General features: G+C 41.0%; 1 protein-coding gene and 1 long non-coding RNA gene across 10 annotated transcripts in view; one reads left to right on the top strand and one right to left on the bottom strand.

Annotated features, from left to right (window-relative positions):
* Positions 1–23,152, top strand: part of TRPM3 (transient receptor potential cation channel subfamily M member 3) — a 608,143-nt gene that overhangs the window by 509,872 nt on the left and 75,119 nt on the right. For 7 of the 9 annotated variants that reach the window (XM_061425527.1, XM_061425525.1, XM_061425533.1 and 4 more), the window contains 7 exons: positions 5,998–6,033; positions 6,189–6,329; positions 7,681–7,710; positions 8,497–8,786; positions 9,424–9,652; positions 11,903–12,070; positions 16,724–16,864. In XM_061425527.1, the coding sequence (XP_061281511.1) occupies positions 5,998–6,033; positions 6,189–6,329; positions 7,681–7,710; positions 8,497–8,786; positions 9,424–9,652; positions 11,903–12,070; positions 16,724–16,864 (1,035 nt within the window). The remainder of the gene's footprint in view (positions 1–5,997; positions 6,034–6,188; positions 6,330–7,680; positions 7,711–8,496; positions 8,787–9,423; positions 9,653–11,902; positions 12,071–16,723; positions 16,865–23,152) is intronic. The other 2 variants (XM_061425528.1, XM_061425526.1) reach the window with 1 other exon arrangement.
* LOC133252691 (uncharacterized) lies at positions 6,285–22,683 on the bottom strand. The gene is made up of 3 exons (XR_009738053.1): positions 22,481–22,683; positions 8,103–8,188; positions 6,285–6,473 (listed from the first exon to the last, which is right to left on the bottom strand). It is a non-coding gene; the product is annotated as an uncharacterized LOC133252691 (long non-coding RNA).

Genomic DNA, 23,152 nt, shown 5'->3' with positions numbered 1-23,152 from the left:
CACTCCTTCATCTCATAGGAAGTCATAAACTAGAACTACCCTTTAGGTGTCCTGTAGTCACTTACTAATTTTTCCTTTGAAAGGCCAAGCAAAGGCCCTGGGGCTACTTATAATATACTACTAACCAGTTGGACTTTGCTGGTAATGAGTAAAGGGTACAAAAAGCCTTCTTCTGATGGCCCTTAGAAACTTTCCTCTCACCTCCACACAATCCTACTGAAAAATTTCTCATCTGTGCGAGTGAGTGAAGCCTGTAGTTCCTTCAAAGCAAGGGAAATAGAGGCTGTGCCATCTGTACATTTTACCAATATCACACCTTTCCATGACTTGCCCCATTTCAAGCCATAAGCGTACCTGCCCTCAACAAACCCATTTCTCTTTTCCTCAAGTCTTCCTATTTAGTTTAATTTATCTTGGCTTAAAATTGCCTGGAAACTAAAGAGAGGGAAGTATCTCAGAAGATAAGGTGTATACACCCAGCATATATTCTTTGTCAAGGCACTTGTTGCTCATGTTCAATAAAATGTTTTGGTTTTTTTGAAATGATAAAAAGTAAAATATCCCCCTTATCTTAATCTAGTCTGTGTCCCTGAAGGAATTATGAGGCTCTCTGAAGAGACAGCTGTGCATTTGTCCTTCTGTCCCAGTCACTGGCCAGTCCAGGCCTTCAGAGTTGCTCATGTGCCTCCATCACCCAGTTTCTCAGTGTCTTGCTTGATTTTCAGAGATTTTTACAGTTAGGTTCTACTGAATCTAAATGATCAAAGCCTGTCCTAATAGGTTCTCTTCCTCTTTCTTTTTTCTGAAACCCTATTAACTGCCTCTTATATTTGCTTACATTTAGTAGAAGACATGTAGAGTGTTTTTAAAGTATGGTTTTATTTAACTTCTTAGCTAAAGGTGTACCTCAAAAATAATATAAACTCACTAGAAAGGACAGGATGGTCAGAATTTGGAAGGAAGGACTATCAGTTAAGAGCAGTTTTATTTCTTTTTCAAATGTGATCCCAATACCAGAGCAAGAATATTGTTATATAAGAATTCGTTTATTTACTAATTTAGTAATGGGGAAAAAATGATAACAGATCACTCAGGATAGTACTGAACTTACTTAGGAACAATTTTTCTTGAGAAAAAGAGACTGCCAGTGTGGCTGGGAGAAATGAAAGCCTTTGTCTAGTTTCTTCTCTTGGGAAGAAATAGGGACAGGAAATGCAGACTCCATTTATTTCTATGATAAAGGTGAGTGTCTGACTACTAGAGAGCAAGAATCACAATGGTAGTCAAAGGAGCTGGCAGTGTCTACATTCATGGGTCAAAGGAGCTAAAAATGAGGTTTTTCTGTTTGTGTTTTTTTTAAGAAGTGAATGAGAAAGAAATTAATATTGGTGCACATCTTCTTCAGAAGGTTTCAGATGACTTCCAGAAATTTATGCCAATAAGATATGCAAAATCTACAAAGACGAGGTTTAAAATGCTAAGAAAATCTTGATCAGTTCAAACAATTTTCAAAATTAAGGAACAGAATAATTAGCATATGTGTGTGCTTTACAATTATAGGACTTTATGTACATATTAGTTGATTTAATCTATTATGACAAAAAATTGATCAGTGATAAGTACAAAATGAATGCTGTTCAAAAGTTAGAAACACAGCTCAGATCTTACACATAATGTTTGGTAATCTGTCTATTAAATGTAAATAACACTTATGAACCCAGAGAATACATTTAGGAATTATCATACCATCACTAAGTTAACCAGGATATCTCCAAGTCCAAGTATCCTTTGAAATCAACAGAATTGAACATGGCGAATTTGAAGCTAGTTTCAAAATCTCAAATTACTTCTATCAAGAGAGCAATCTAAGAGTAGTGAAATAGAGTTAGTATTCCACATCAACCAGAAATTTAAAATGATACCAGCCAACCCAGTTCCCTGAGCCATTTTCGTGCATAATCCATTGGATGTATCAATGCTTTCATATTAAACCAGAGTGGCCTGAGTCTGTCTGCTTTTCCATGAAATCTAACTTGCATTTTAGTAGCTGTCTGCTCAATTTGTGCCTCTGTATGTTTTAAAGGTAGTTTTTCTTTCTTAAATTAAATGTACTAATACTTCAGATTACCTGAATTATCCCTCCCCATAAAGAAGGGTGATATTTGAACATTATATAGGAAGAGAGGTGAAATTGTGATAATAAAATTCATCTATATGGGAATCAAGACCCAGCGCTTTGGAGGTTTTTAAAGCAAAAGCATTTCAGACACACTGTGGTAAAGAAAGGACGTTTTCATAACTCCATCTGCTAAATTTATGCAAATTTACCAAAGCATTCTTAATTTTTAAAAGAATGGTTGCCCAGTCTACTGCTGTGCCACACATTGAGGGAGTGTCCTCTTTTCCCATGAATTTTCACCAGGATGGTCTTTTCCCCATTCTCCCTTAGTAAAGCTGACAAGCAGCTATCATTTTATACCTTGCATATATCAGAAGGAAACAGTCTTCTTTGAAGGCTTGTTATGAGTTTCAAAGAAAAAATTTTCCTAAACAGCTGAAATCTGATAGTGATATCATGAATTGACATCTGAAAAGCAGAGTGCATTTATAAAAGCATATCTAATAAATGAATTCAAATTATTATTTTAATTAAAAGACATCCTTAGGCATGGCACGGATTAAAATTTAGCTTCAGAGTCGTGGCTCATGGCATGAAAAAAGACATTTTCAAGTTGTCAAATTTACCTATCCATGGATCAAAACCTCTCTATTTTACTCTCTGGATCGAATTATTTGAATCCTGTGGCTTGCTATGTGTTGTTAAGGCACATAGCAATGAAATGGGAAATAAGTGTTCAGGTTTTACCAGTTATCAAAGTAATTACCATAAAGGGGGAGCAGGGAATAACAGAAACAGCAGGTAGAATGAATATTACTCCAGGATATTGACTTCCTGTTTGAAAAGGAACCGAGCAAAGGAATACTCCTCCAGAGGTTTTTGGACATTACCTGTGGAATACGAGGTGGCATTTTTTCTTTTTTTCAAAAAGGAAGTGGATGTTATGAGTACAACTGTATCCCTACGTAACCATTTACCCTCCCTTTTCTCTAAGCCTCTATCTCTACTAACCAAATTCCAGGGATTATTGGAAACTGCCTCAACTCTGCAAGCTCTGGACAGGTCTTTGCCCAGTGACCTGGCAGCAAAGATATAAGAGCAGCCTGCCAGGTAGTGATCAAACAACTGAACCTTTAGAAATAGAACCTTGAAGGAACTGTGTCCACATTGCCTGTTTTCAGAGCACAAACTGAACCAAGTACAGAGAGACCCCTCATTGCCTTGGGTTAGGTGACCATCGCCTTCTTGCGGTCAAACAGAATTCAGGCCAGTTCCTTTCAGGCCATCACTCAAAGCTCAGTAACCCAGAATAGTCACAGAATCTTTTCTCCTGCTTCAGACCAGACTATACAAAAATCACTCTGAAATAATCAAGCTTTATATAAGAAGTCTTTAGGAAAAGTATATTCCATCACCTATTTTGGTAGTAAGTAAACCTATCAGCCCTTTATGAATTTGCATAAAATTCTGCAAAACATCACCAATGTTTATAGAACATTTGCAATGTTGCCCCTTAAAATTTTTTATTTATTTTGAATTTTACTATTATCTCTTTCCTGACAACCCATTCTTACATCTCAAAAGCGTAAATATCATCATTCAATATTGGTCTTCAGGCAATATTGATTCTTGTTCTTAGAATTCAAACTGATGTTCACACATGGTTTCTCAAAAGAAAATATATAGGTAGTAGGCTCACTATTACCCACATTTTAAATTTAGAAAATTGTTACAAGGTTTAAAAATAGGCACAAATTCATAGACTCACTATGATTGTTGTTCAGTCGCATTACAGTAAACCTTTGTTGTGGTGGGGCGGGGGTGGCGGGAGGTCCTGAAACCTGGCACTTGGGCATTACAGACCATAAAGGACATGGAGTTCAGCCCCTTTTACTGGGAAGAAAACTGAGGCCTTGAGGGAAAGTGGATGATTTGTGAAGGATGGACAGAATTCAGAGCAGTTGACACGCAGCCAGTGCTCTTTCCCCTGCCAGCCTCACAGTGCCAAGGAAAATAGCGCAGATGGGGTGAGCCTCCTCTGCAAGTCACGCTTGTAGCAGCCAAATGCACAGGAGATGAGGCTGACCCACACATGCCCAAAGCAGCTCTGGGGCACTGCTAACAATAGCCTCGCATGACTGTCCAGTAAGAGCCAGACAATATGGAAACTGCAATCTTGTTAACCTGCCCAAAATAATGGATAAAAAGGGTTGCACAGGTAACATTCTTAAATTCAGTTTAGCACTTATAGAAAGGACAATACATGAAAAGTTACTATCTTAAATCTTTCCCTAAGTTCTGTTTTAAAGGAACCGGATGATTTGGTCTTTGTTGATAGCCTGAGGATAGCTAGAGCTTTCCCACCCAGGAATGACTGGGTGGGAATGTTAATATAATGAGAATATAATACTGAAGAACCCCAAATTGAGACTTGATCCCAAATACATTGATTAATTTCAATGTTTTACTTATTCACGTTTTTACCCCTCCTCCCCAAAAATATCTTGAATGCCTACCATACACCAGGCATTGAGAATGTGAAGATAAATAAGACAATTAAAAGTAGGAAGTTATAAGTTTGATGGTAAGATATAGTTGGCCACCTCTGATTCGGAATCCCTTTCAGATGATTGCTCTTGCCCATAGGAAAGCTCAGTAAGGATAATTGAGACCCACTTTCATAAGCTAATTCCCTAGTGACAATGATTATCTTCGTACACTTTGAATTTCCCAATGCTGCTATGTAACCCCATCTGAACTTTATGTAGTAGACTCAGAATCACCTGGACAACTCATAAAGTGCATAGCCTCTCATACTTGAAGCGAGACAGGGTCCAGACCTTTGCAGAGTCACCACATTTCCCCGGTGGTTCAGATGCCACAAGGCTAGAAAACTACCACGACTGTTATGAGCCATTTCCATGAAGTAGCAGGAATTTCACATAGCATCCTGAATGCATCCTCCATTAAAGACAAATCCCAAAGTGGATGCAGTCCTCCGGCCCCTCCAAAATAAATCTAAGAATACAGTGTGCCAGGCTTCCTGCACATGTGGCACCTCTTCCATTCATGGTACAGAGCACCAGGGAACTAAACCTTTCAGATAGTGAGATTTGATCAGCTGTACCCTTTGGAACTCACTGTGAGCTCAGAATTTCCCACAAACAGCTAATTCTTCCATCACCTAACAAAGCAAAGATTTTCCTCAGGCTACACAGAGGTCCCTTTTGAAGTAGAAACCAATAATGAGAAGATAATAATAATAACTCTTCTGTTTTTGCACTTATATGTATAACATTAAACTTACACTGTCGCTCTAGATCTTTAAGAAGCACTATTCTCTGAAAGAAAATATGAAAAACCTCTTTAATTTTGGAGAAATAAAATATTCTATTGATAAAACTTCTCTTATTTCACCCTTCTTTCTTCTTTAAACAGAAGTGATGTTCATAAAAGTCTTTGTCATAACATCCATCATGCTCTCCTTTTATTAAAAAGGTGCCAATTTTTTAAAAATTGTTAATAGAAGTTTTGTATAAAGGATATTCAAGCTCTCAGCATATTTCACCTGATGCAGTCCCTGGTAATAACAACTACTTTCTGGAAGGAGTCTTCACTTAGTGAGCATGAAGAAATAAATGATCAGCAAGAGGCCAGTAACAGGCCCGGGTCCGAGGCAGAGCAGTGAAGGGGTCTGGGGGAGCATCTGGGAACCTAGTTCCTTAGTGGCTGGGAGTGGTAGAATTTGCCATTTGTGTTTCTTTCTGCTACACTGGTGTTTTTTTCTCCCCAGCTGAAGACTTGAATAAATATTTTGATTTTCTGTTATTGCCGACGATTACTGCATCTTCTTATTTAACTTATGTCTTCTTTCCAAGCGAGAATATCCAGGTTTCGGTTGGATCTATTTTAAGGTGAATTGATTAACCAGCATAATAATACATTAATATGTTTCTTTTTAATTATTATTATTATTTTAGTCTAAAATAGTTACAGAACACACGGAGTAGAATCCCTAGTAAACCCCCTTGTCTCTTGGATGTGTGTGTGTTCCATTCTTCCCTGGTAGGGGAACCTGCCCCCAGACTACAGAATCAGCCTGATCGATATTGGCCTGGTGATCGAGTACCTGATGGGAGGGGCTTATCGCTGCAACTACACGCGCAAGCGCTTCCGGACGCTCTACCACAATCTCTTTGGCCCAAAGAGGGTGAGGCTGGCTCCAATTCCATTTCCTGGCTTCTGGGGAGGTCTAGGATGCAGTAGATTTGGAGTGTGGCTGCTTCCTTGTCTGCAAGGGGGAAATCAGATAAGAAGGCAGCTGTCCTGCCTCTTCTTCCCTCTGCCATCAAATCTGTTTAAAAAAGAAAAAAAAATGTACTGAGTGTTACACTCTTTCTTCTTCTCACTAGATCCAATTCAAATCAGAAACTGGCATTGAAAGTGAACTTTTTTAGCTTTTATACATGCTGTGAATTGAGATGACATGCTCAACTTCTAAATAAGTCTTTTGGTACATTAAAAAAAAGTAGTTTTTTCATTTAAAAAAGTAAACCTTAATGATTGGAGAATAGTAATTATATTCAAATAATCAGACGGTAAAGAATCCATCTGCAATGTGGGAGACCTGGACTCGATCCCTGGGTTGAGAAGATTCCCTAGAGCGGGACACGGCAATCCACTCCACTATTCTTGCCTGGAGAATCCCCGTGGACAGAGGAGCCTGGCAGGCTACAGTCCACGGGGTCACAAAGAGTCAGATACAACTGAGTGACTAAGCACAGCACACAGCACAATCTTATCTACTTTATCAGTGTTCAAGATTTTTGGTCTTGGGATCTATCCATACCTTTAAAATTATTGAGGACTCCACCCCAGTGGTTTTTATCTATGTGAGTTCTATTTAGCTCTATAATTTGCTGAGATGCCTTCTCTTCCACCTTGGTCTGCACGTGTTTTGCACATTCCCACTGTGCCCAGCGGTGCTGCTATGTGTGCTTACACTTACCATGCCACTGAGTGCCCTTTGACCTCAACAAATGTCCCTCTGGCCCCATTCACCCTTGCTCTACTGGTCAGCAGCAAAGAGAGATAGCCAGCATGAATCATCTCAACATATAATATTTCTGAATAATACCCCAAGTCTCCATATTGCAGCGGTCTTTCAGAGGTTTGAGGAACACCTCATCGTTTGATTGAAAGTCTCATTGTTCACTCAAGTGCTTGATGTCTAGAAGATGTCGACCAAGCAGGATGGTTTTAGAAAGATGGAAAAAATCTTGGTCTATAAAAGAGATTATAAACCTGCAGGGTCTACCCTTTAGGCAATCTCATTATACCTCTCTAGTTTCCTAATTTTCTGTAATTCACCAAAGTCACTAAATTTGTAATTCTCTTAGAATTTCCATAAAGAGCTTCCCCTGTGGTGTTTTATTTAGTGAAATGAATAAATGCTATACAGTACAATAGATTTGTTCCATTACCTGTTTAAGATACATTAGGATTCTTTTCTTACCTCTATAAAGAAAGATCTAACTTTGTGCATAAAATTTTTTTAACAGCCCAAAGCCTTGAAACTGTTGGGAATGGAGGTAAGTGTTTGTTCAAATTATTAGTGTCAATTTTTTATTCTCTTTATTACATGTTTTAAATATATATATGTTCATTCCAGTGGTAGGACTTAGTACATGATTCTAAAATAAGGAAGTGACATTTTTCCCGGTGACAAGGGGGTAGTCACAGTAGCTTTGAAAATTCTATCATGAGGTTATATTAGCATTGCAAACAAAAATAAATCATATTTTAAATACTAACTTGAAAACCAAGAAAGCATATAGGTTCCAGTAAGTGAAATCTACTCATGGGTGCTTACAAATGGCAACAGACCCAAAGGCCAGAAATTCTTCACAAATGCATCTAATGAAGTATGCAGAAACTCGAGACAGAGTATCTGTCTCCCATCTTCTGTTCATGTGGTTATTACCCTATATCCAGTTGCAAGTATAGGATGTCCTTGTCCTTTCAGCAGAAAGGGTAATGCTGTCCATCACGAGGTACAAATGACCCTACCTGTAGAGGAAACCAATAGATGAAAGTTTTGTTTTGTTTTTTAAAAAGTCCATTGAGAAAGACTTGTTTAAAATTAAAGTCTAACACTGACATGTTCTCATAGGACTGTGCTTCTGCATTTATTATAGCTTGTTTTAAAGTTAGGCATGCATGAACTTGTGAGTTCTTTTAGAATAGAAGCTAGGATAGTTCATTTCTTTCTGTATCTATCCCAGGGCTGGGCTAGTAGCAGATACACAGGAACTATTTACTGAATTGATTGGATTCATTTCTAACTTCATCTCTATGCTTTTTCCCTAAAATTACAGGATGATGTTCCCTTGAGGCGAGGAAGAAAGACAACCAAGAAGCGTGAAGAAGAGGTGGACATTGACTTGGATGACCCTGAGATCAACCACTTCCCTTTCCCTTTTCATGAACTGATGGTGTGGGCCGTCCTGATGAAGCGGCAGAAGATGGCCCTGTTCTTCTGGCAGCATGGCGAGGAGGCCATGGCCAAGGCCCTGGTGGCCTGTAAGCTCTGCAAAGCCATGGCCCACGAGGCTTCTGAGAACGACATGGTAGATGACATCTCTCAGGAGCTGAACCACAACTCCAGGTTGGACAGTCCCACAAATGGGGTGGTCAGGGGAAGAGAAGGGAAGATGGGCCCCAAATACTGGTTGTCTGAGCTACCCAGTACTTTAAGAGGAGGCAGTATCAACCCAATGGTGCACACAGAAGATGGACACAGACAGTTAACATCTGTGGTACACAGTGCTAGATACAGAGGAACACACAGATGCATAGATTTCATTTCATCCTCTTAACTGCCCCAAGAGGTAAGTCCCCTTAAAATACATACTTTACACCTACAGAAAATGAGACTGAGAATTTATGTAACTCGCCCAAGATCACACACTTGTGGTTAACAAGGCTTAACTATGAACTGAGGTCTGTTGCATTTAAGAAAATACACTGTACTCTGATTTGTGGATCTGCCTCACCCATCCGTATGCCTTGAATCTGGGGCCCTGAGTGCAGGGATCATGACTAATTTGACTTACACCCCCATTTCTAAACTCCATATCTGGCACACAGTAGATGCTTAATGGTGTTGGCTGGGTGAATGAATGAATAGACTAGACCCCATGAGGAACAACTAAACCACACACGGCTTGGCCATCGGGTTGCCACTTTCATCATCTAAGTCTCCAAGATCGCCAAAAGACAGCTCCTTATGCTCTCTCTTTCAGGGACTTTGGCCAGCTGGCCGTGGAGCTCCTGGACCAGTCCTACAAGCAGGATGAGCAGCTGGCCATGAAACTGCTGACGTATGAACTGAAGAACTGGAGCAATGCCACGTGCCTGCAGCTTGCGGTAGCTGCCAAGCACCGTGACTTCATCGCGCACACGTGCAGCCAGATGTTGCTCACAGACATGTGGATGGGTCGGCTCCGGATGCGCAAGAACTCAGGCCTCAAGGTCGGTGCTCCCAGAAGGCTCTGTCGGCTATGAGGCCCAGGGGTTGGTGGGAGTTTTCCAAGCCAAATCTGCAGTGGTAGTAGGTGTCCTCTTAACTCAGGAGGGGACTTCTAAGCCCCACCTATGCATCAGAATCTTCTGTATAATTGGGCTTTTGTAAAGTATGGAAATGAGGGCCAACCCCAAATTCTGCTAAATCAGAACATCTAGGTAGGACTTCCTGCCAGTCCAGTGGTTAGGACTCCATGCTTCCACTGCAGGGGGCACCGGTTTGATCCCTTGTTGGAAAACTAAGATCCCACCTGCCGTGTGGCCAGACCAAGAGGAAAAAACAAAAAAAAAGAGCGTCTAGAGATAGTATGCATAGACAGTAATATTTCTCAGAATACCCACAGGTGACAATCACACACCGGTACCATAGAAGGTACCATTTACTCTGTCACAAGCCATGCTACACCAGGAGACACTTACCTGGACAACCTTTTACCTCCATGCAAGCCTGAACACCTTGGCCCTCCCTTGGCACCATGTCATAAAGAGACACTGGCTCCTATCAGCTAAACTTAAGACATTTTTTAAATGAAATAAAAATGAGATAGATTTATATGTAAAGATGCTGCCAGATAATCCTGATCTATTCTTCAGTGAAGAAAAACAAGTTGCAGACCAATATGTAGCCTGAGACCATATTTTGTTGTTTTTTAAAGTGCATGTACAGGTATAGTTCTATCCATATAACTTCATATTTTAAAAAAACAAAAAGGATACACAGTAAACTTTTTGTAGTGCTTATCCCTGGGTTGAAAATATAAGAAATAGGATAATCAATGGCTTTCGATTTTTTTATGTTTTCTTCTGTGTTTTACAAGGAAAACATTAAACTGAAAGAGTTTTTTAAAAGACAAAATGGGGAAAGGAGGAGATTGAAAGAATGTTTAAAATGCTTTATTTGTTTAGTTTGTAGCTGTTGCAACTGAAACCAGCCAGGCTTATATTTACCTAGAACAACCTGATCTAGGTGACTCTGAGGTCAGCCCAAAACAAAAGGGCCACCAAACCAGAGCAATCTGCTGACACCACCCTGATAGAACCAGCACCTCTCCCCCACCCCACCCTGTCTGTGGGATCTTGGCCCAGAGTCACAGAAGGGTTCCATGAAGTGGGTCATGGGCATTCCAGCACCACACTACAAACAATGCCAAAACTGGCTCTCAGCTCTGAGGACAGGGTGTCATGTGCCCTGAAGGCTGCCAGGCCTGCCATCTGAGCCTTCCCAGGCCTGCCAGGCACCCTGAGGCAGGGTCACCACTCTCCCCTTTCCCTTAGCTGCTCTCAAGTCCCTGGGCACTGAAGCACAGGCTGTCCTTGCCTCCTTACTTGAGGATCATTTTTACTTGCCCTTTATGGCCTCTCTTAGCCCGTCATGTTGGTACACTTTCTACAAGGAAGGTTGTACTCAGAAGCTTGTACATAAACCATTTTGGGATTGAGGGAAGAGATGGGAGAAGATTTAGGAAGCACAAATCAGGTGTCAGAAACTTGGTCCTGGGAAACAATGAGGTTCTGGATCTCTCGTGTGCTTGGTAGTGAAACACAGTGCTGGGCCTCCTGGGGCGTGGTGCAGGGGGCTTCTCATAGTGATACAGAGCCCGTGCGTGTGTGTGTGTGTGTGTGTGTTACTGCTGGATAATACGAAATGCTGCGGGATGCTAAAATGAATAACATGCTTTCTTAAACAGATTTTCTTGAGGTCAACTTAGGACAGTATTTTTTACAGAGATAACCAGATGATACATAATCAATTCCACTTGGCATATTAGTAAATAAACACCAGTGGACATAACATATGAATTGATTTCACAGAGCTAAGTGCTATCACGCTACTAACTGGGAATCTGAATTTTTTCCTATATTTGCCTTGGGTAGGGTCTTTTTCCTCAGTTTCCTCTGTGCAAAGTAGGTGTTAATTGGGTAAGATGTATTTGAATAAGATGCTTTGTTTTGCCAAAATCAGACTGAGCTACTGTGAGTTAACAGCTTCCAGTCACGTGGGCAGAAGGAATTCTCTTAGCATGAATGGGCTTAGTTATTCAGATATGCAGGTCCTCACTCTGGGCACACCCAACACTCCTACACCCACACATGCCCACAAACACGGACCCCACACCCCAGGTGTTCTGATTCTAAGCAACCACCCTTATCTTAATCCTTTAAATGTGATTATTATTATTATCATTATTATTGCTTTAGGTAATTCTGGGAATTCTACTTCCTCCTTCAATTCTCAGCTTGGAGTTCAAGAACAAAGATGACATGCCCTATATGACTCAGGCCCAGGAAATCCACCTCCAAGAGAAGGAGCAAGAAGAACCAGAGAAGCCCACAAAGGAAAAAGATGAAGAGGACATGGAACTGACAGTAAGAAAAATCTATGCAGTTATTATTGGAGGGGAGAACCACTAACCCACCTCTCCCGTGGATATGACTTAAGATTTAGTAACTCTTGGGGTCACCTTCCCACCAGTTACTTCCATTTAAGTATTGAGAGCAGGGTATTATAAAAGTGTCTTCTCGAGGACTTCCTTGCTAGTTCAGTGACAGGTTCAATCCCTGATTAGGGAACTAAGATCCCACATGCTGTGTGCTATGCATCCTCTCCGCCCCCAGAAAAAGTGTCCTCTCTATGCTCAAGTAACTAAGGGGACTAATTCTAATCCTTTGGCCAGGATAAGTGGCACTCAACAACCCAGTGAAATTCAAAAGCAAGACACTCTGAATTTTCCAACCAGGCGATACTTTATAAACAACCAGGTGATGTGGCAGTCTTAGCACATGAAGAGGAAAGGGAATCTGATTTGGGAGCAGTCGGCTCCACTGAGCTGAAACTGTTGTACTGATCAGAAGCTAAGCCTTTATCTGTCTTCGAGGTCAGGCTCACAAATGGAGGACTAATTGAATTTTGAGGTTTGTATGGAAGGCTTTTATTAGCTCTTCCTGGTATAATTATAGAGCATGGATCCTTTGTTCTGTAGGGGGATTGGGGGCAGCTGGGCATGGGACAGCTTCCCACAACTCTAACTGGAGAGCAGTGTGACTGCCACTGGATTGTATTCAAAGTCTAAAAATATCACAGGCTGTTAAAGGGACAAACAAGGCTTCAGAGCTTTGGTGACATAAGGCAACAACTCCTTAGAACTTCCTGGATATCCCCCAGCCTCCACCATCACTCTGACCAGTGACCGTGATGAGCCAAAAGAAGTTGTTTGGGGAGAAAATAAAAACTGGTTTTGCTCAGGTGACAGAAGGCCTTTGCATTATTATCCTCATGGGAACACCCTGTGAATTGTTTTTCCTCCAGATAAATGCCCTTTCCTTCCAGCAGGTTCTTCTTAAAGATCTATTCACAGGCACATTCCCAGCCCCAAGTACAACAGTGTATAAGCATCAGGCCACAGCTTTTCACTCACTGAGTTGAAGTCCAGTGTTTGCTTTCAGTTTCAGGATCCTTCTATAAATCAGTGGAGGCATCTGCTTCCCTCTATGTTAGGATCAAATGACTGTCTTCCTAAATATCTGACCTTAATTTTGGCCTCTGAACCCCTTCAAGTATAGGAAATCATATTTTGATCATTAGCAGAAACATTGGTGGTAGTAATATCGAATCTTTATTAAATACTTCAGCAGAATCCTGCCCCATCACCTATTCACAGTAGGACCTCAGGCACAGTTTCTTAACCTCTAATATGAGAATAACAACATTATTATTAATAGCTCACAGGTACATGTAAACAATGTGAAAAGCTTACATGTAACTAATGTATACTTGTGCCTATCATGAGATAAATGTTTGTTAATGTTGTTATAATGGTGTTAAATGCTTTACTTAACTCATGGAATCCTCAGAGCAAGTTCGCAAAGTAGGTACTACTGTTATACCATTTTACAGATGAGGAAGCTGAGATTCAAGATAGGTTAAGTGGCCCAAGGTTATCCACCTAATTAGTTCCAAATTAGTTTGACATGGCCTTGACTTTGGCGTACATCCTAGGAGGGCTCAAAGTAGGAAACTAGGAAGGTAGTCAGAAGCTAAGGCAGTATTCTTTCTGGTTGGGTCTCAAGGAGGAAAACAGAGACAGCTCCCTCTCCTGCTCCGTTCAGAGTTTTGAGGATCTGATGTTTCAAGAAGCCACAATGAAAGGTGCATCTCTGGACTGAAAGCAAATTTTGCTTCCCAGAGAATAGCCCCTGCTGTTGCCTACTGAGAACCCAAGTAGAAGATACCACAGTAGCATTAATGCCTGAGCTGATTCTCCACAGGCTAAAACAGCAGGGAGAATGAAAGGAAGGAAGGGACTAATGGGCTGGCAAAATCAGAGTTGGACAGCACCTTTTTTTAATGTGGTGCTTCTTTAGACCCTAATGACAAGTTCTGTTACTGCTGGGCCACTGGTCTCAGCTCACTCTGAACAGAATTGGAAAATGCAACTTGTTGACAACTCCACTGCCTTCATAGGACTGATATTTGAGCTTCTGTGTTAAACCGATGTATCCTCTCTTGGAATAGAACATTTTCCCTTGGCCCTTCCAAAGCTGTACATGAAATATCAGCCTCAGTTTGCTTCAGTTTAATAGCCTTCAATAGCTTAGTTCACCTCAAAGGATCTTTCCCAGACTTGACATCGGTGTCCAGCCAGCAAAGATTCTGAAATCCGTGTTGTGCAGTCTTGTGTGTATTCGACCCTGTTGCAATCTGCTTTAAGAAATGTAGCCAAAGGAAATGTTTGACTGCTGGAAAAAGAAATAACAAAATCAGCAAGTTAAGCTGCTTAGGCTGGAATTAATGAAATGCCAAAAGTGCTTTACTTAAACCTTGAAGGACAAGCCTCTCAGAAATGCACTCACTTTGAAATATTTTTTAATATTTACGGCAAAATAGATTGTCCTTTATTTTTGTTTTACCTGCCTTGCCAGGTAAGTGTCTTGAATTTTGCCTGATAAAGTCTCAATATGTCCAGAGACCAAGGGCATTGTTGTAACTGTTGAAAAAGCCACTGTCCCTAGAGTTTACCCCAAGATGCTATTCTCTGAGATGCCTAAAACGCTCCAGGCTGCCTTTACTCTCATCTAAGTGTCTACCAAAATGTATTTTGACCCTGTATTTTTGAGCATATAAATAAACAGAAGTAGGATAATTGTGTCACATAGGTTATAAATTATAGAAGGCAAATATCATGTACCTTTAGAGTTTCTTGAGGTTAATGATCGATACTTGTAGAACCCTATTGCTGTCTAGTGTTTATCATGAAGATTGATTCAGCTCACTGATCAAAATAAATACTTAGATAGGCCATAGTATGGAGTCTAACTTATTCATTAGTTCAAGGTAGTTTTCCAGCCAGAGGGTCAATAAAGGAATGGAAATTACCCTCTCCTGTAATTCTCTGGTTACAGGTAAATCATGTATGATTGTTACATATTTAAGTAAAGTGAATACTTGAGGTAATGACAGAAATAGTTGAAACTAATATTTCATATTGTGGGTAAGGTGGTTTAAAGCCAGAACCAACTGTTGGTTGTCTCCGTTACCAACTTCAGGGTAAATTATTTTGGTGATTAGATCTTCAATTTTAAACCCTTATTCCTAGTACTTTTTCTTCTCCCAAGCCCTTGTCAGTCTCTGAGTAGTTGTAAGATTCTACCCTGTTCTCACACTTAATAAAAATTTCCTTTGCCAAACATTGTAGAACTAACCTTATTTAGAACAACATAGAAAGAATTAAAGCCAAGAAATATGGTATAATAGATCCCTAATATCACACTTTTTTCTGGTGAGAGATCCCAACTAAATCATTTCAGTCAAGAGAATCTGAGAAAGTCTCAGTTCACTTTAAAGACCAGCTAATATTTACTGGGGCTTCCCTGATGGCTCAGTGGTAAAGAATCTGCCTGCCAATGCAAGAGATGTAGATTCGATCCCTGGGTAGAGAAGATCCCCTGGAGAAGGGAATAGCCACCCACTCCAGTATTTTTGCCTGGGAAATCACATAGACAGAGGAACCTGGCAGGCTACAGTCCATGGGGTCGCAAAAACGTCAGACATGTCTTAGCAACTGAACAACAACAATATTTACTGAGCACTTATTAAATGCCAGATGCTGACTGATTTGTAGACCAACCCTCTATCAGGTGCTATTACTACCCTTATTTTACAGTTAAAAAAACTAAATCTCAGGTTAAAATAATTTGCCCAATGTGCCACAGATGCTAAGTGTCCAGATTAGGACCAATCTTCTTCGTCAATGCTTGCCTTTTTTCAAGTTCTGCCTTTTTTGTGATGTTTAATCACTGTTGTTCCTGCTGCTGTCAATAGTGAGAAGGAAATAATTGATTTAAGGAAATCTGCAACAACTTAAAAATGAGGTCCTTTTCAAGTCAGGCCTGACTTCTAGTCCTGCCTGGTTGACTCTCCTACGCAGAGGAATGTAGTGTGCCCGGGAATCACCAAATTAAGGCTTCACAGGGTTTGAAATCAGGAAGCCAAGGCATATGCCTAAAAGTTGAATAGATGCTCCTAACCTAAGCTCAGGCACTTCAGATACCTAAACCTCTTGAATGTCCATAACCTTTGTACAAATAAGGCATTACTAGTCTAAGGTACCCTTGACTTAAGAGTCATTAGCATGAGTAGAGAACCCAGACCTGCCTGCCTCATGATAAAACAAAAAAGGGGTTGGGAGGAATGAGAGGTTCCTGGTCTTTCCAGGTTATACTTTTTCTGTCTCTCAGAACTTTGGGTATCTTCCAACACCTCATCTTCCAGAGGTTCCAGGGAAGAAGAGACGAGAACAATCAAGAAATATCCTTAAGGCCTTCCATCCCAGGCGAAGGATATACAGATTCTATGTATAATGCAAATGCACACCTAGGGAAGGCACGATCTCCAAATCTCTGAGGACCCTGAACAAAGCTCTCAGGTTCTGGGAATACACTTTCCCATCTGTAAAATGAGCATGTTGAACTGCCTGCTCTCCAGAACCCTGCTGTGATGCTATGGGTCCTCTTCCACCGTAGGCGATGTTGGGAAGAAACAACGGGGAGTCCTCCAGGAAGAAGGATGAAGAAGAAGTTCAGAGCAGACACCGGTTCATCCCCCTGGGCAGAAAAATCTATGAATTCTACAATGCACCCATTGTGAAGTTCTGGTTCTACACTGTAAGCATCTTTCCTTTTCTCCTTTTTAATGGATGGCCAACAAAGAGCCAACGTCAGTTTCTTATGCACCTGGGTGGTTTCTTCCGCAAGTCATAATATAAGGACCACACAGGCAGGATTAACAGTCCTAAGACCTTGCTTTTTCCTATAGCTTTGCAAGATTTGCGGAGCTTGTGAGGCAGCTTCCACAGTTTCTATATTTCTCCTCCTTCCAGAAAATAAAGGAAATGGTAAAAGAGCTAACAGAAATAGAAATGAGATGAATATGAGTCAAGTCTAGAAGGGAAATAGAGGTCCTTTTACAAAATGCTTCCATGTTCTGGATGGATGAGTGCTGGATCAGAGTTGCCTATTTTAGATGTCAATCCTGGTTTTAGGGGGACCGTTGGTGGGCTGAGCAGAGTGTTAGAAGGAAAACCACTAAAGATGGGGATCAGAAGTGTGGAATTACTCCCAATATAATACGTCATCAAACAACCTTTCTTGCTCTGACGCAAGCAACATGCAAACAAAACAGCAAAAAACATGTAAAGAAACCTACAATCACAGCAAATACTGTCCAGTGAGCATACCCTGCAAATATTTTCTGCCCACAAGATGAAAGATTATCCCTGAAATAGCCTCCTGATAGGGGAGAAATGGCCTGACCGCTAGTCTTCTGCCTCTGTTTTTCATGATATTTTAAGCTTAAGGTAAGTTTTGACCCAGGTCATTTCTGCTGCTCTCCAGCCACTGTGGAGTGGTGCCAGATGAAAAGTAGTGCATCTGCATTTTTGGCCTTTCTCACAACCAGCTACACACCAGTCACTTGAGTCAGCAGCAGGATAATCCGAGTCTGAGGCCGAGATGACGCAAATGACTAGATGAGGTCCTTTTTGTGTGGTCCTGTGTGCTGACACTCAGTGATGACTTTAAGCCAGGCTTTCCCAACCTCATCACTATTGGCATTTGGGGGCAGAATAATTCTTTGTTAAGGAGGGCTGCCCTGTGCATTGTAACATGCAGAGCAGCATCCTGGCCTCTGTCCACTAGGTGCCAGTAGCAGTCTCCAACCCCAAATGTGATAAACATACTGTCTGAGACATTGCTAGATGTCTCCTCTCGGGGTAAATGGCACATGTTAAAAATCACTGCTTTAAAGCACACCCTTAAAAGAGGATGAGAAATTATCAAAATATAAATAAAGTAAAAAGAAGTAAAAATTTTAATTTGTTAACATTAAAAAAAGAAAAATATTCTCCCCTCCAAAAAAATAACTAAGGGATGCAAAAATCATTTCTATTTATATATTGCATGCAGATATTTGTTGTTTTCTGACAACCAGTGGCAAGCATGGTCTTTGGAGTCAGACAGCCTAAGTAGAAATCCTGTCCGGGCCTCTTTATTATCGTGTGACCTTAAGCAATTTACTTTAACACTCTGTTCCCAATTTTCTTACGATGAGGATAATAATAGTACCTGCTTTATAAGTATTGGTAAAGACTAAATGTGTTAAAATATGTAAAGCACTTAGAACAGTGCTTGGAACACATTAAGCATAAGATAAATGTAACTTGTTATTCCTAGGCTAGACCAATTGCACAGCAACAGTGTTTTATTCATCCGTCCACTCAACAATGATAGACTATCATTTATTGAATACCTACTATGAGGCACTCTGCTAGGTGCTTTATATATACTTTTCCTAAACTAACAGTTTTATCAAGATAATGTTTTTTATCGTATTTTATGCCCAGGTCTGCCCTTTCTCTTATATTAGACTGCTTTAATTGTCTCAGCCTAGGTCAGAATTTGGCAAACCACAGCTCATGGGTCAAATCCAGCCCACGGCCCATTATTATGGCCCGTGAGCTAAGAGTGTTTTTTATATTTTTAAAGAGTTAAAATAAAACCAGTTGAAGATGAATTTGTCACACATGAAATTCACATGTAATTCATATGTCCATAGATAAAGTTTTACTGGGACACAACCCAACCCATTCATTTACCTATAATCTGGCTGCTTTTATGCCCCAACTGTTGAGTTGGTCACTTGCAATAGAGACCATTTGACCCACAAAAACCTTAAACTATCTTAACTATCTGGTCCTTTATAGAAAATGTTTACAGATTCCTTTTCTAGAGCATAAAAGAAGCCAATAGAAGTAGTAGTTTCAGGAATATCTATCACCTGTATAGAGTACGTGATTCTTTTATCCTTCTGAGTCATCTTTTTTTTTCTTGTGTTCTGTATTAATTTTAACTTCCTTGATTTTTCTAGTTCCCTTCACGTAGCTGAGGCAGTTTGTTAGCCACGAATATTTTTAGATCACAAATGCCCTGGCAATGTCTGAGCCTTATTCACATACTGGAATCACCTGCAGTGCTAAGAAAAAAAAAAAAAAAAAAACACCTGGGTTCTATTTAATCTATATTTTAAAAGATTCGTGGGTTCTTTTTCCTGGAGATTCTAATGTTGTTGGTCTGGGGCACAGCCTAGACATCAGGATATTTCAAAGCTCCCAAGTGGTTGTAATGAGTAGCCAGGGATGAGAACCATTACTCTAGACAAAGGGCTGAGTTTTCAGCCTGGTATTTCTTAAACTTCCATGATGATAAAGGATTGTGTTAGAAATGCAAATTCCTGACCCTATCATAGCCCTACTAAATGAATCTCCAGGGAGGAGCCTGAGAGGCTCTTTTCAGTTCTCAGGTGAGTCTTATAGTCTGGGAAGCACAGGGCACACTGCTTTCCTTGTACAATATACTGCAGGTTGTGGGGCTACCTCTTTGAGAAGGGGGGGAGGGCATGTGTCCAGCTCCTTTCTTCATGGCTGACTGGATTACCCTCCACATACTCCTTAGACCGATGTTCCAGTTATGTCCAATTGTGTTTCCACAATGATTTCCAGAAATCCATGTGCACTGACAAAGCCCAGGCCTCAAGGAAGTAAATGGAGATGTAGAGTGGCAATTGTGAAATGCAGCTGTAAATCAAAGGGCCCATTTGCTTTTGTTTCTTGTCTGTAAGAGTAGTTCCCACCCCAATTTCCAAAAGTATCCCATTCTACATTCCCAAGGTTCTGAAAGGTAAAGCACACCTCACTTCCACATAAAGTGAGTTCCTGTCTTAGCAAGTTTCCAGAGAGCAGGTTGAGTCCTCTTCTGTTCCAGCTGGTTCCCAGACTGGCTTGTGTGAGAGCCTGTTCCTAGGGCCCAGTTGGAAAGGACACCAGTTCAAGGTACCAGTGGTGCCAGGTCAGAGGGCACCACTGTGCTCTGGGCTTTTCCAGCAGGAGCAGACTCCTTCATCTGCCGACAGCATGCAGCCCTTCCACTCTCTTGTGGCAGTAGGAAAAGGCCCGGGAAGAAATGAGGAATGGCCAAGCCCCACCAGGGACCCCCAGGCAGCTTCAGCAGGCTTTGGTTGCTTACTTTTCATACTTTAGGAGTCATGCATCTTGGTTAATGGAAATTTTATAAAAATACATTAGTAAATAGATTCTTAAAGGATTCCCACTAACCTAAGAATCATAAGGTTATGTTTCTTTTCAAAATTATGGAATTCTACCCACAGCCTGTTAAAGCTTACAGGATATATACAAGTATGTATATATATGAATATATATTCACACATACACCCACAACCGTTAAACCATGTTCTGTTAGGGTAATGTGCAGCAAGGCCCCATGAATGTTAGCGAGTTCTAGGAGAGGTTTTTTCTAAGACAGCAGCCAGTCCTCTATTGTACCATTGAAACATATTCAAAGCCCTATTTTTGGAAGTCCATATTTTGAGAGTTGTCCCCAAATAGTATATTGCAGCTTGATATTGGAAAGGAAAGCATTGTAGAGTAGTTATGATTTAAAAAATAGGCAGGAGCTAAAAGAGAAGGTCCTGGAGGAAGCATAAGCCATGAGGTCAGTTTAAAAAAGAAAAAAGAACAGAGGTATGAATAATGAACAGGGGTAAAAAGGAAGGACTGAGGTAAGCAGAGGTAGAAGAATAGAAGTTTCTTGAAAATAGAGGTGCATAATAATATCAGCCACCATTCAGTGCGCTGCGTCAGGAGAGAGATGCATATTCCAGTCTCTCTGTCCTTGCAAAAGCTCTGCAGGGTCAGTTGCAAATATCTCCATTTCACAGAAGGAGTCCCAGGCAGGCGAAGTGATTTGCACAAAAAGATACAGCTGAGTGGAGGATTTTTAAATCCAAGTGTCACTGACATCTACATTCCTTCCACCACACACTAGTCCTTCTGCCAAACAAGTACACTGTACCTGTATTTACAGGACAGAGGCAGATTGAAGGAGTTATTTAAGTATTAAAATGAAGAGGTTCTGGAAGAATTGTGTGTGTGTCACTGGGCCTACTTATGACGAGAGAAGATAATGGTTCGGAAAGTTTTGCAATGAAGTAAGTAAAATGACAAAACCTGGGTGGTTAACAAGGCCCACCAGAAGCAGTGGAATTTGATCCAACAAGGAGAAAGAAGCAACTAAAAAGAGAAGGGTTTCAGGTCAGAAGGAGGCTGAGAGTATATTTTAGCATTTAACCATTAAAGTCCTTTCCTTGCGTTTTGTAAAATACAGAACTCACAGGGACTAGAGAGTGGATGCCAATATATAATGGTAAACAAGAACCGTATAAAACAAATTACACCTTAAACACCATCCTATACGTTTCACACTGAGTAGACAAGATTCTTTTCAGGTGAGGTTTTCATAGTGTGCTAATGATCTCAATGTGGGTGGGGTAGGAACTAAAGCGTGGTTATAAAGAGTAGTCCTTGGGCGGGGTGGGTGTACAGGAGTGAATCTCGCGAGAAGAGAAGGAGCTCTGCTGACTCTTCAGCATCTGTTCAGCTGCCCTCTCACTTTCATACGTGATCTCCAACATGTATATGCATATGCCAGCCCTTCGAGAGATGAGAAATAGCTGTGTCTGTAAATCCATCAACATAACAAGGTCTCAGAAAATGTCTATAAGTCTTATTCAGGATCTGTGTATTCATTTGTTTTTAAAAAGGAAAGGGAAGGAGGGGGAAGAAAGAAAAAGGAAGATGAAAAAGAAGGGGAGACAAAAAAAGGGGGGAAGGAAAAAACACAGAAAAAGAGAAAGGGGGAAGGAAAAAAGAAAATGGGAAGCAAAAAGGAAAGGGAAGGGGGAAAAGTAAAGAGGAAGGGAAAAAAGAAGGAAAGGCGGAAGAGAAAAAAAGGGGGTAAGGAAAGAAGAAAAGAGGTCCATTAGGAGAGAAAGCATTGTTTTTCTAGCTCTGCAGGGCTGCCAGTACCCCTGTGTCCCCAGCCAGGCTGCATGTTTTTCCACCTTCTAAGCAGCCTCCAGGGCTCCAGAATCACCCTGTACCTCCAGAATTCTCAAGGTCTCAATCCTTTTGCCCACACCATTTCCTATTCTTTGCTAAGCTCTAAAGAGTGCAGATTTGAATTACTCACTGAGTTCCTATTCACAGCCCTGAGGCCCCTAAAGTTAGCAAGTACAATACTCAACTCGAAGCCTCACCTAGAAAAGGCTTAGCTCTTTGCCTCTGCCCACCCTACAATGAATTTTTTCCTCAGCCTCTTATGTAAGAGCCTCGCCAGCCCTCCCTCCTACTCTCCACTCACTAGACATACCTGAGTCCTCCAGTGACAGTCACCAAACCTGAACCCTGAGGAGTATTCCTGGGACACACTGCCACTCAGCCAGTTCCACAGGGTTCAACCTCCAGTGTTCATGCCTCGTGAGAATTAAATCTCACTCCAAGTCACAGTCAGCCTCGCAGACTCATTCTTTCCTATACATTGCTTGTCTTCTCTTGCTTTGTTTCAAAGGAGAAACCAGGAAGGACTATCCTAGCTTGGATAGGACAGGAAAGTCGTGCCAGGGATGAGGTAAAACCCTCCCAGGGTACTGCCAAGCAAGCACATTAAGATAGAAGGGGAAAAAAAAAAGGTAAACACAGAAGAGAATTAAAGTGGGGCTCCAGGGAAGTCTCGGCTATTTTTATGTTGTTTTCACCAATATACAAGTATAGCATGTGTCTGCCTTTCCTTCTTCTAGACATTTAATCTCCCTGGCATTCTTTAGGCAAAAATTCACTGTGCTGTCCTGGTTCAAGGACCCAAGCCTCATATCTAAGCAAGAGCAGTCCCTGAGAGAAGAGGTTCCCTTTTTAGCCAAGAAGACCCCGGAAATGGGGTAGCTGCAAAACAAAATGGTGCATCGTGACACATTGGTACAAGCAGAATGTGGGGACCCGAGACATGCAAGGTTCAAAAGGAAGACTGAATATCAACTCTTTCAAA

The sequence above is a fragment of the Bos javanicus genome, chromosome 8 (assembly GCF_032452875.1).
Source record: "Bos javanicus breed banteng chromosome 8, ARS-OSU_banteng_1.0, whole genome shotgun sequence".
NCBI classification, from domain to species: Eukaryota; Metazoa; Chordata; class Mammalia; order Artiodactyla; family Bovidae; genus Bos; species Bos javanicus.
Note: the sequence above shows the minus strand (reverse complement) of the source record. Positions and strands in the feature narration are given on the sequence as shown.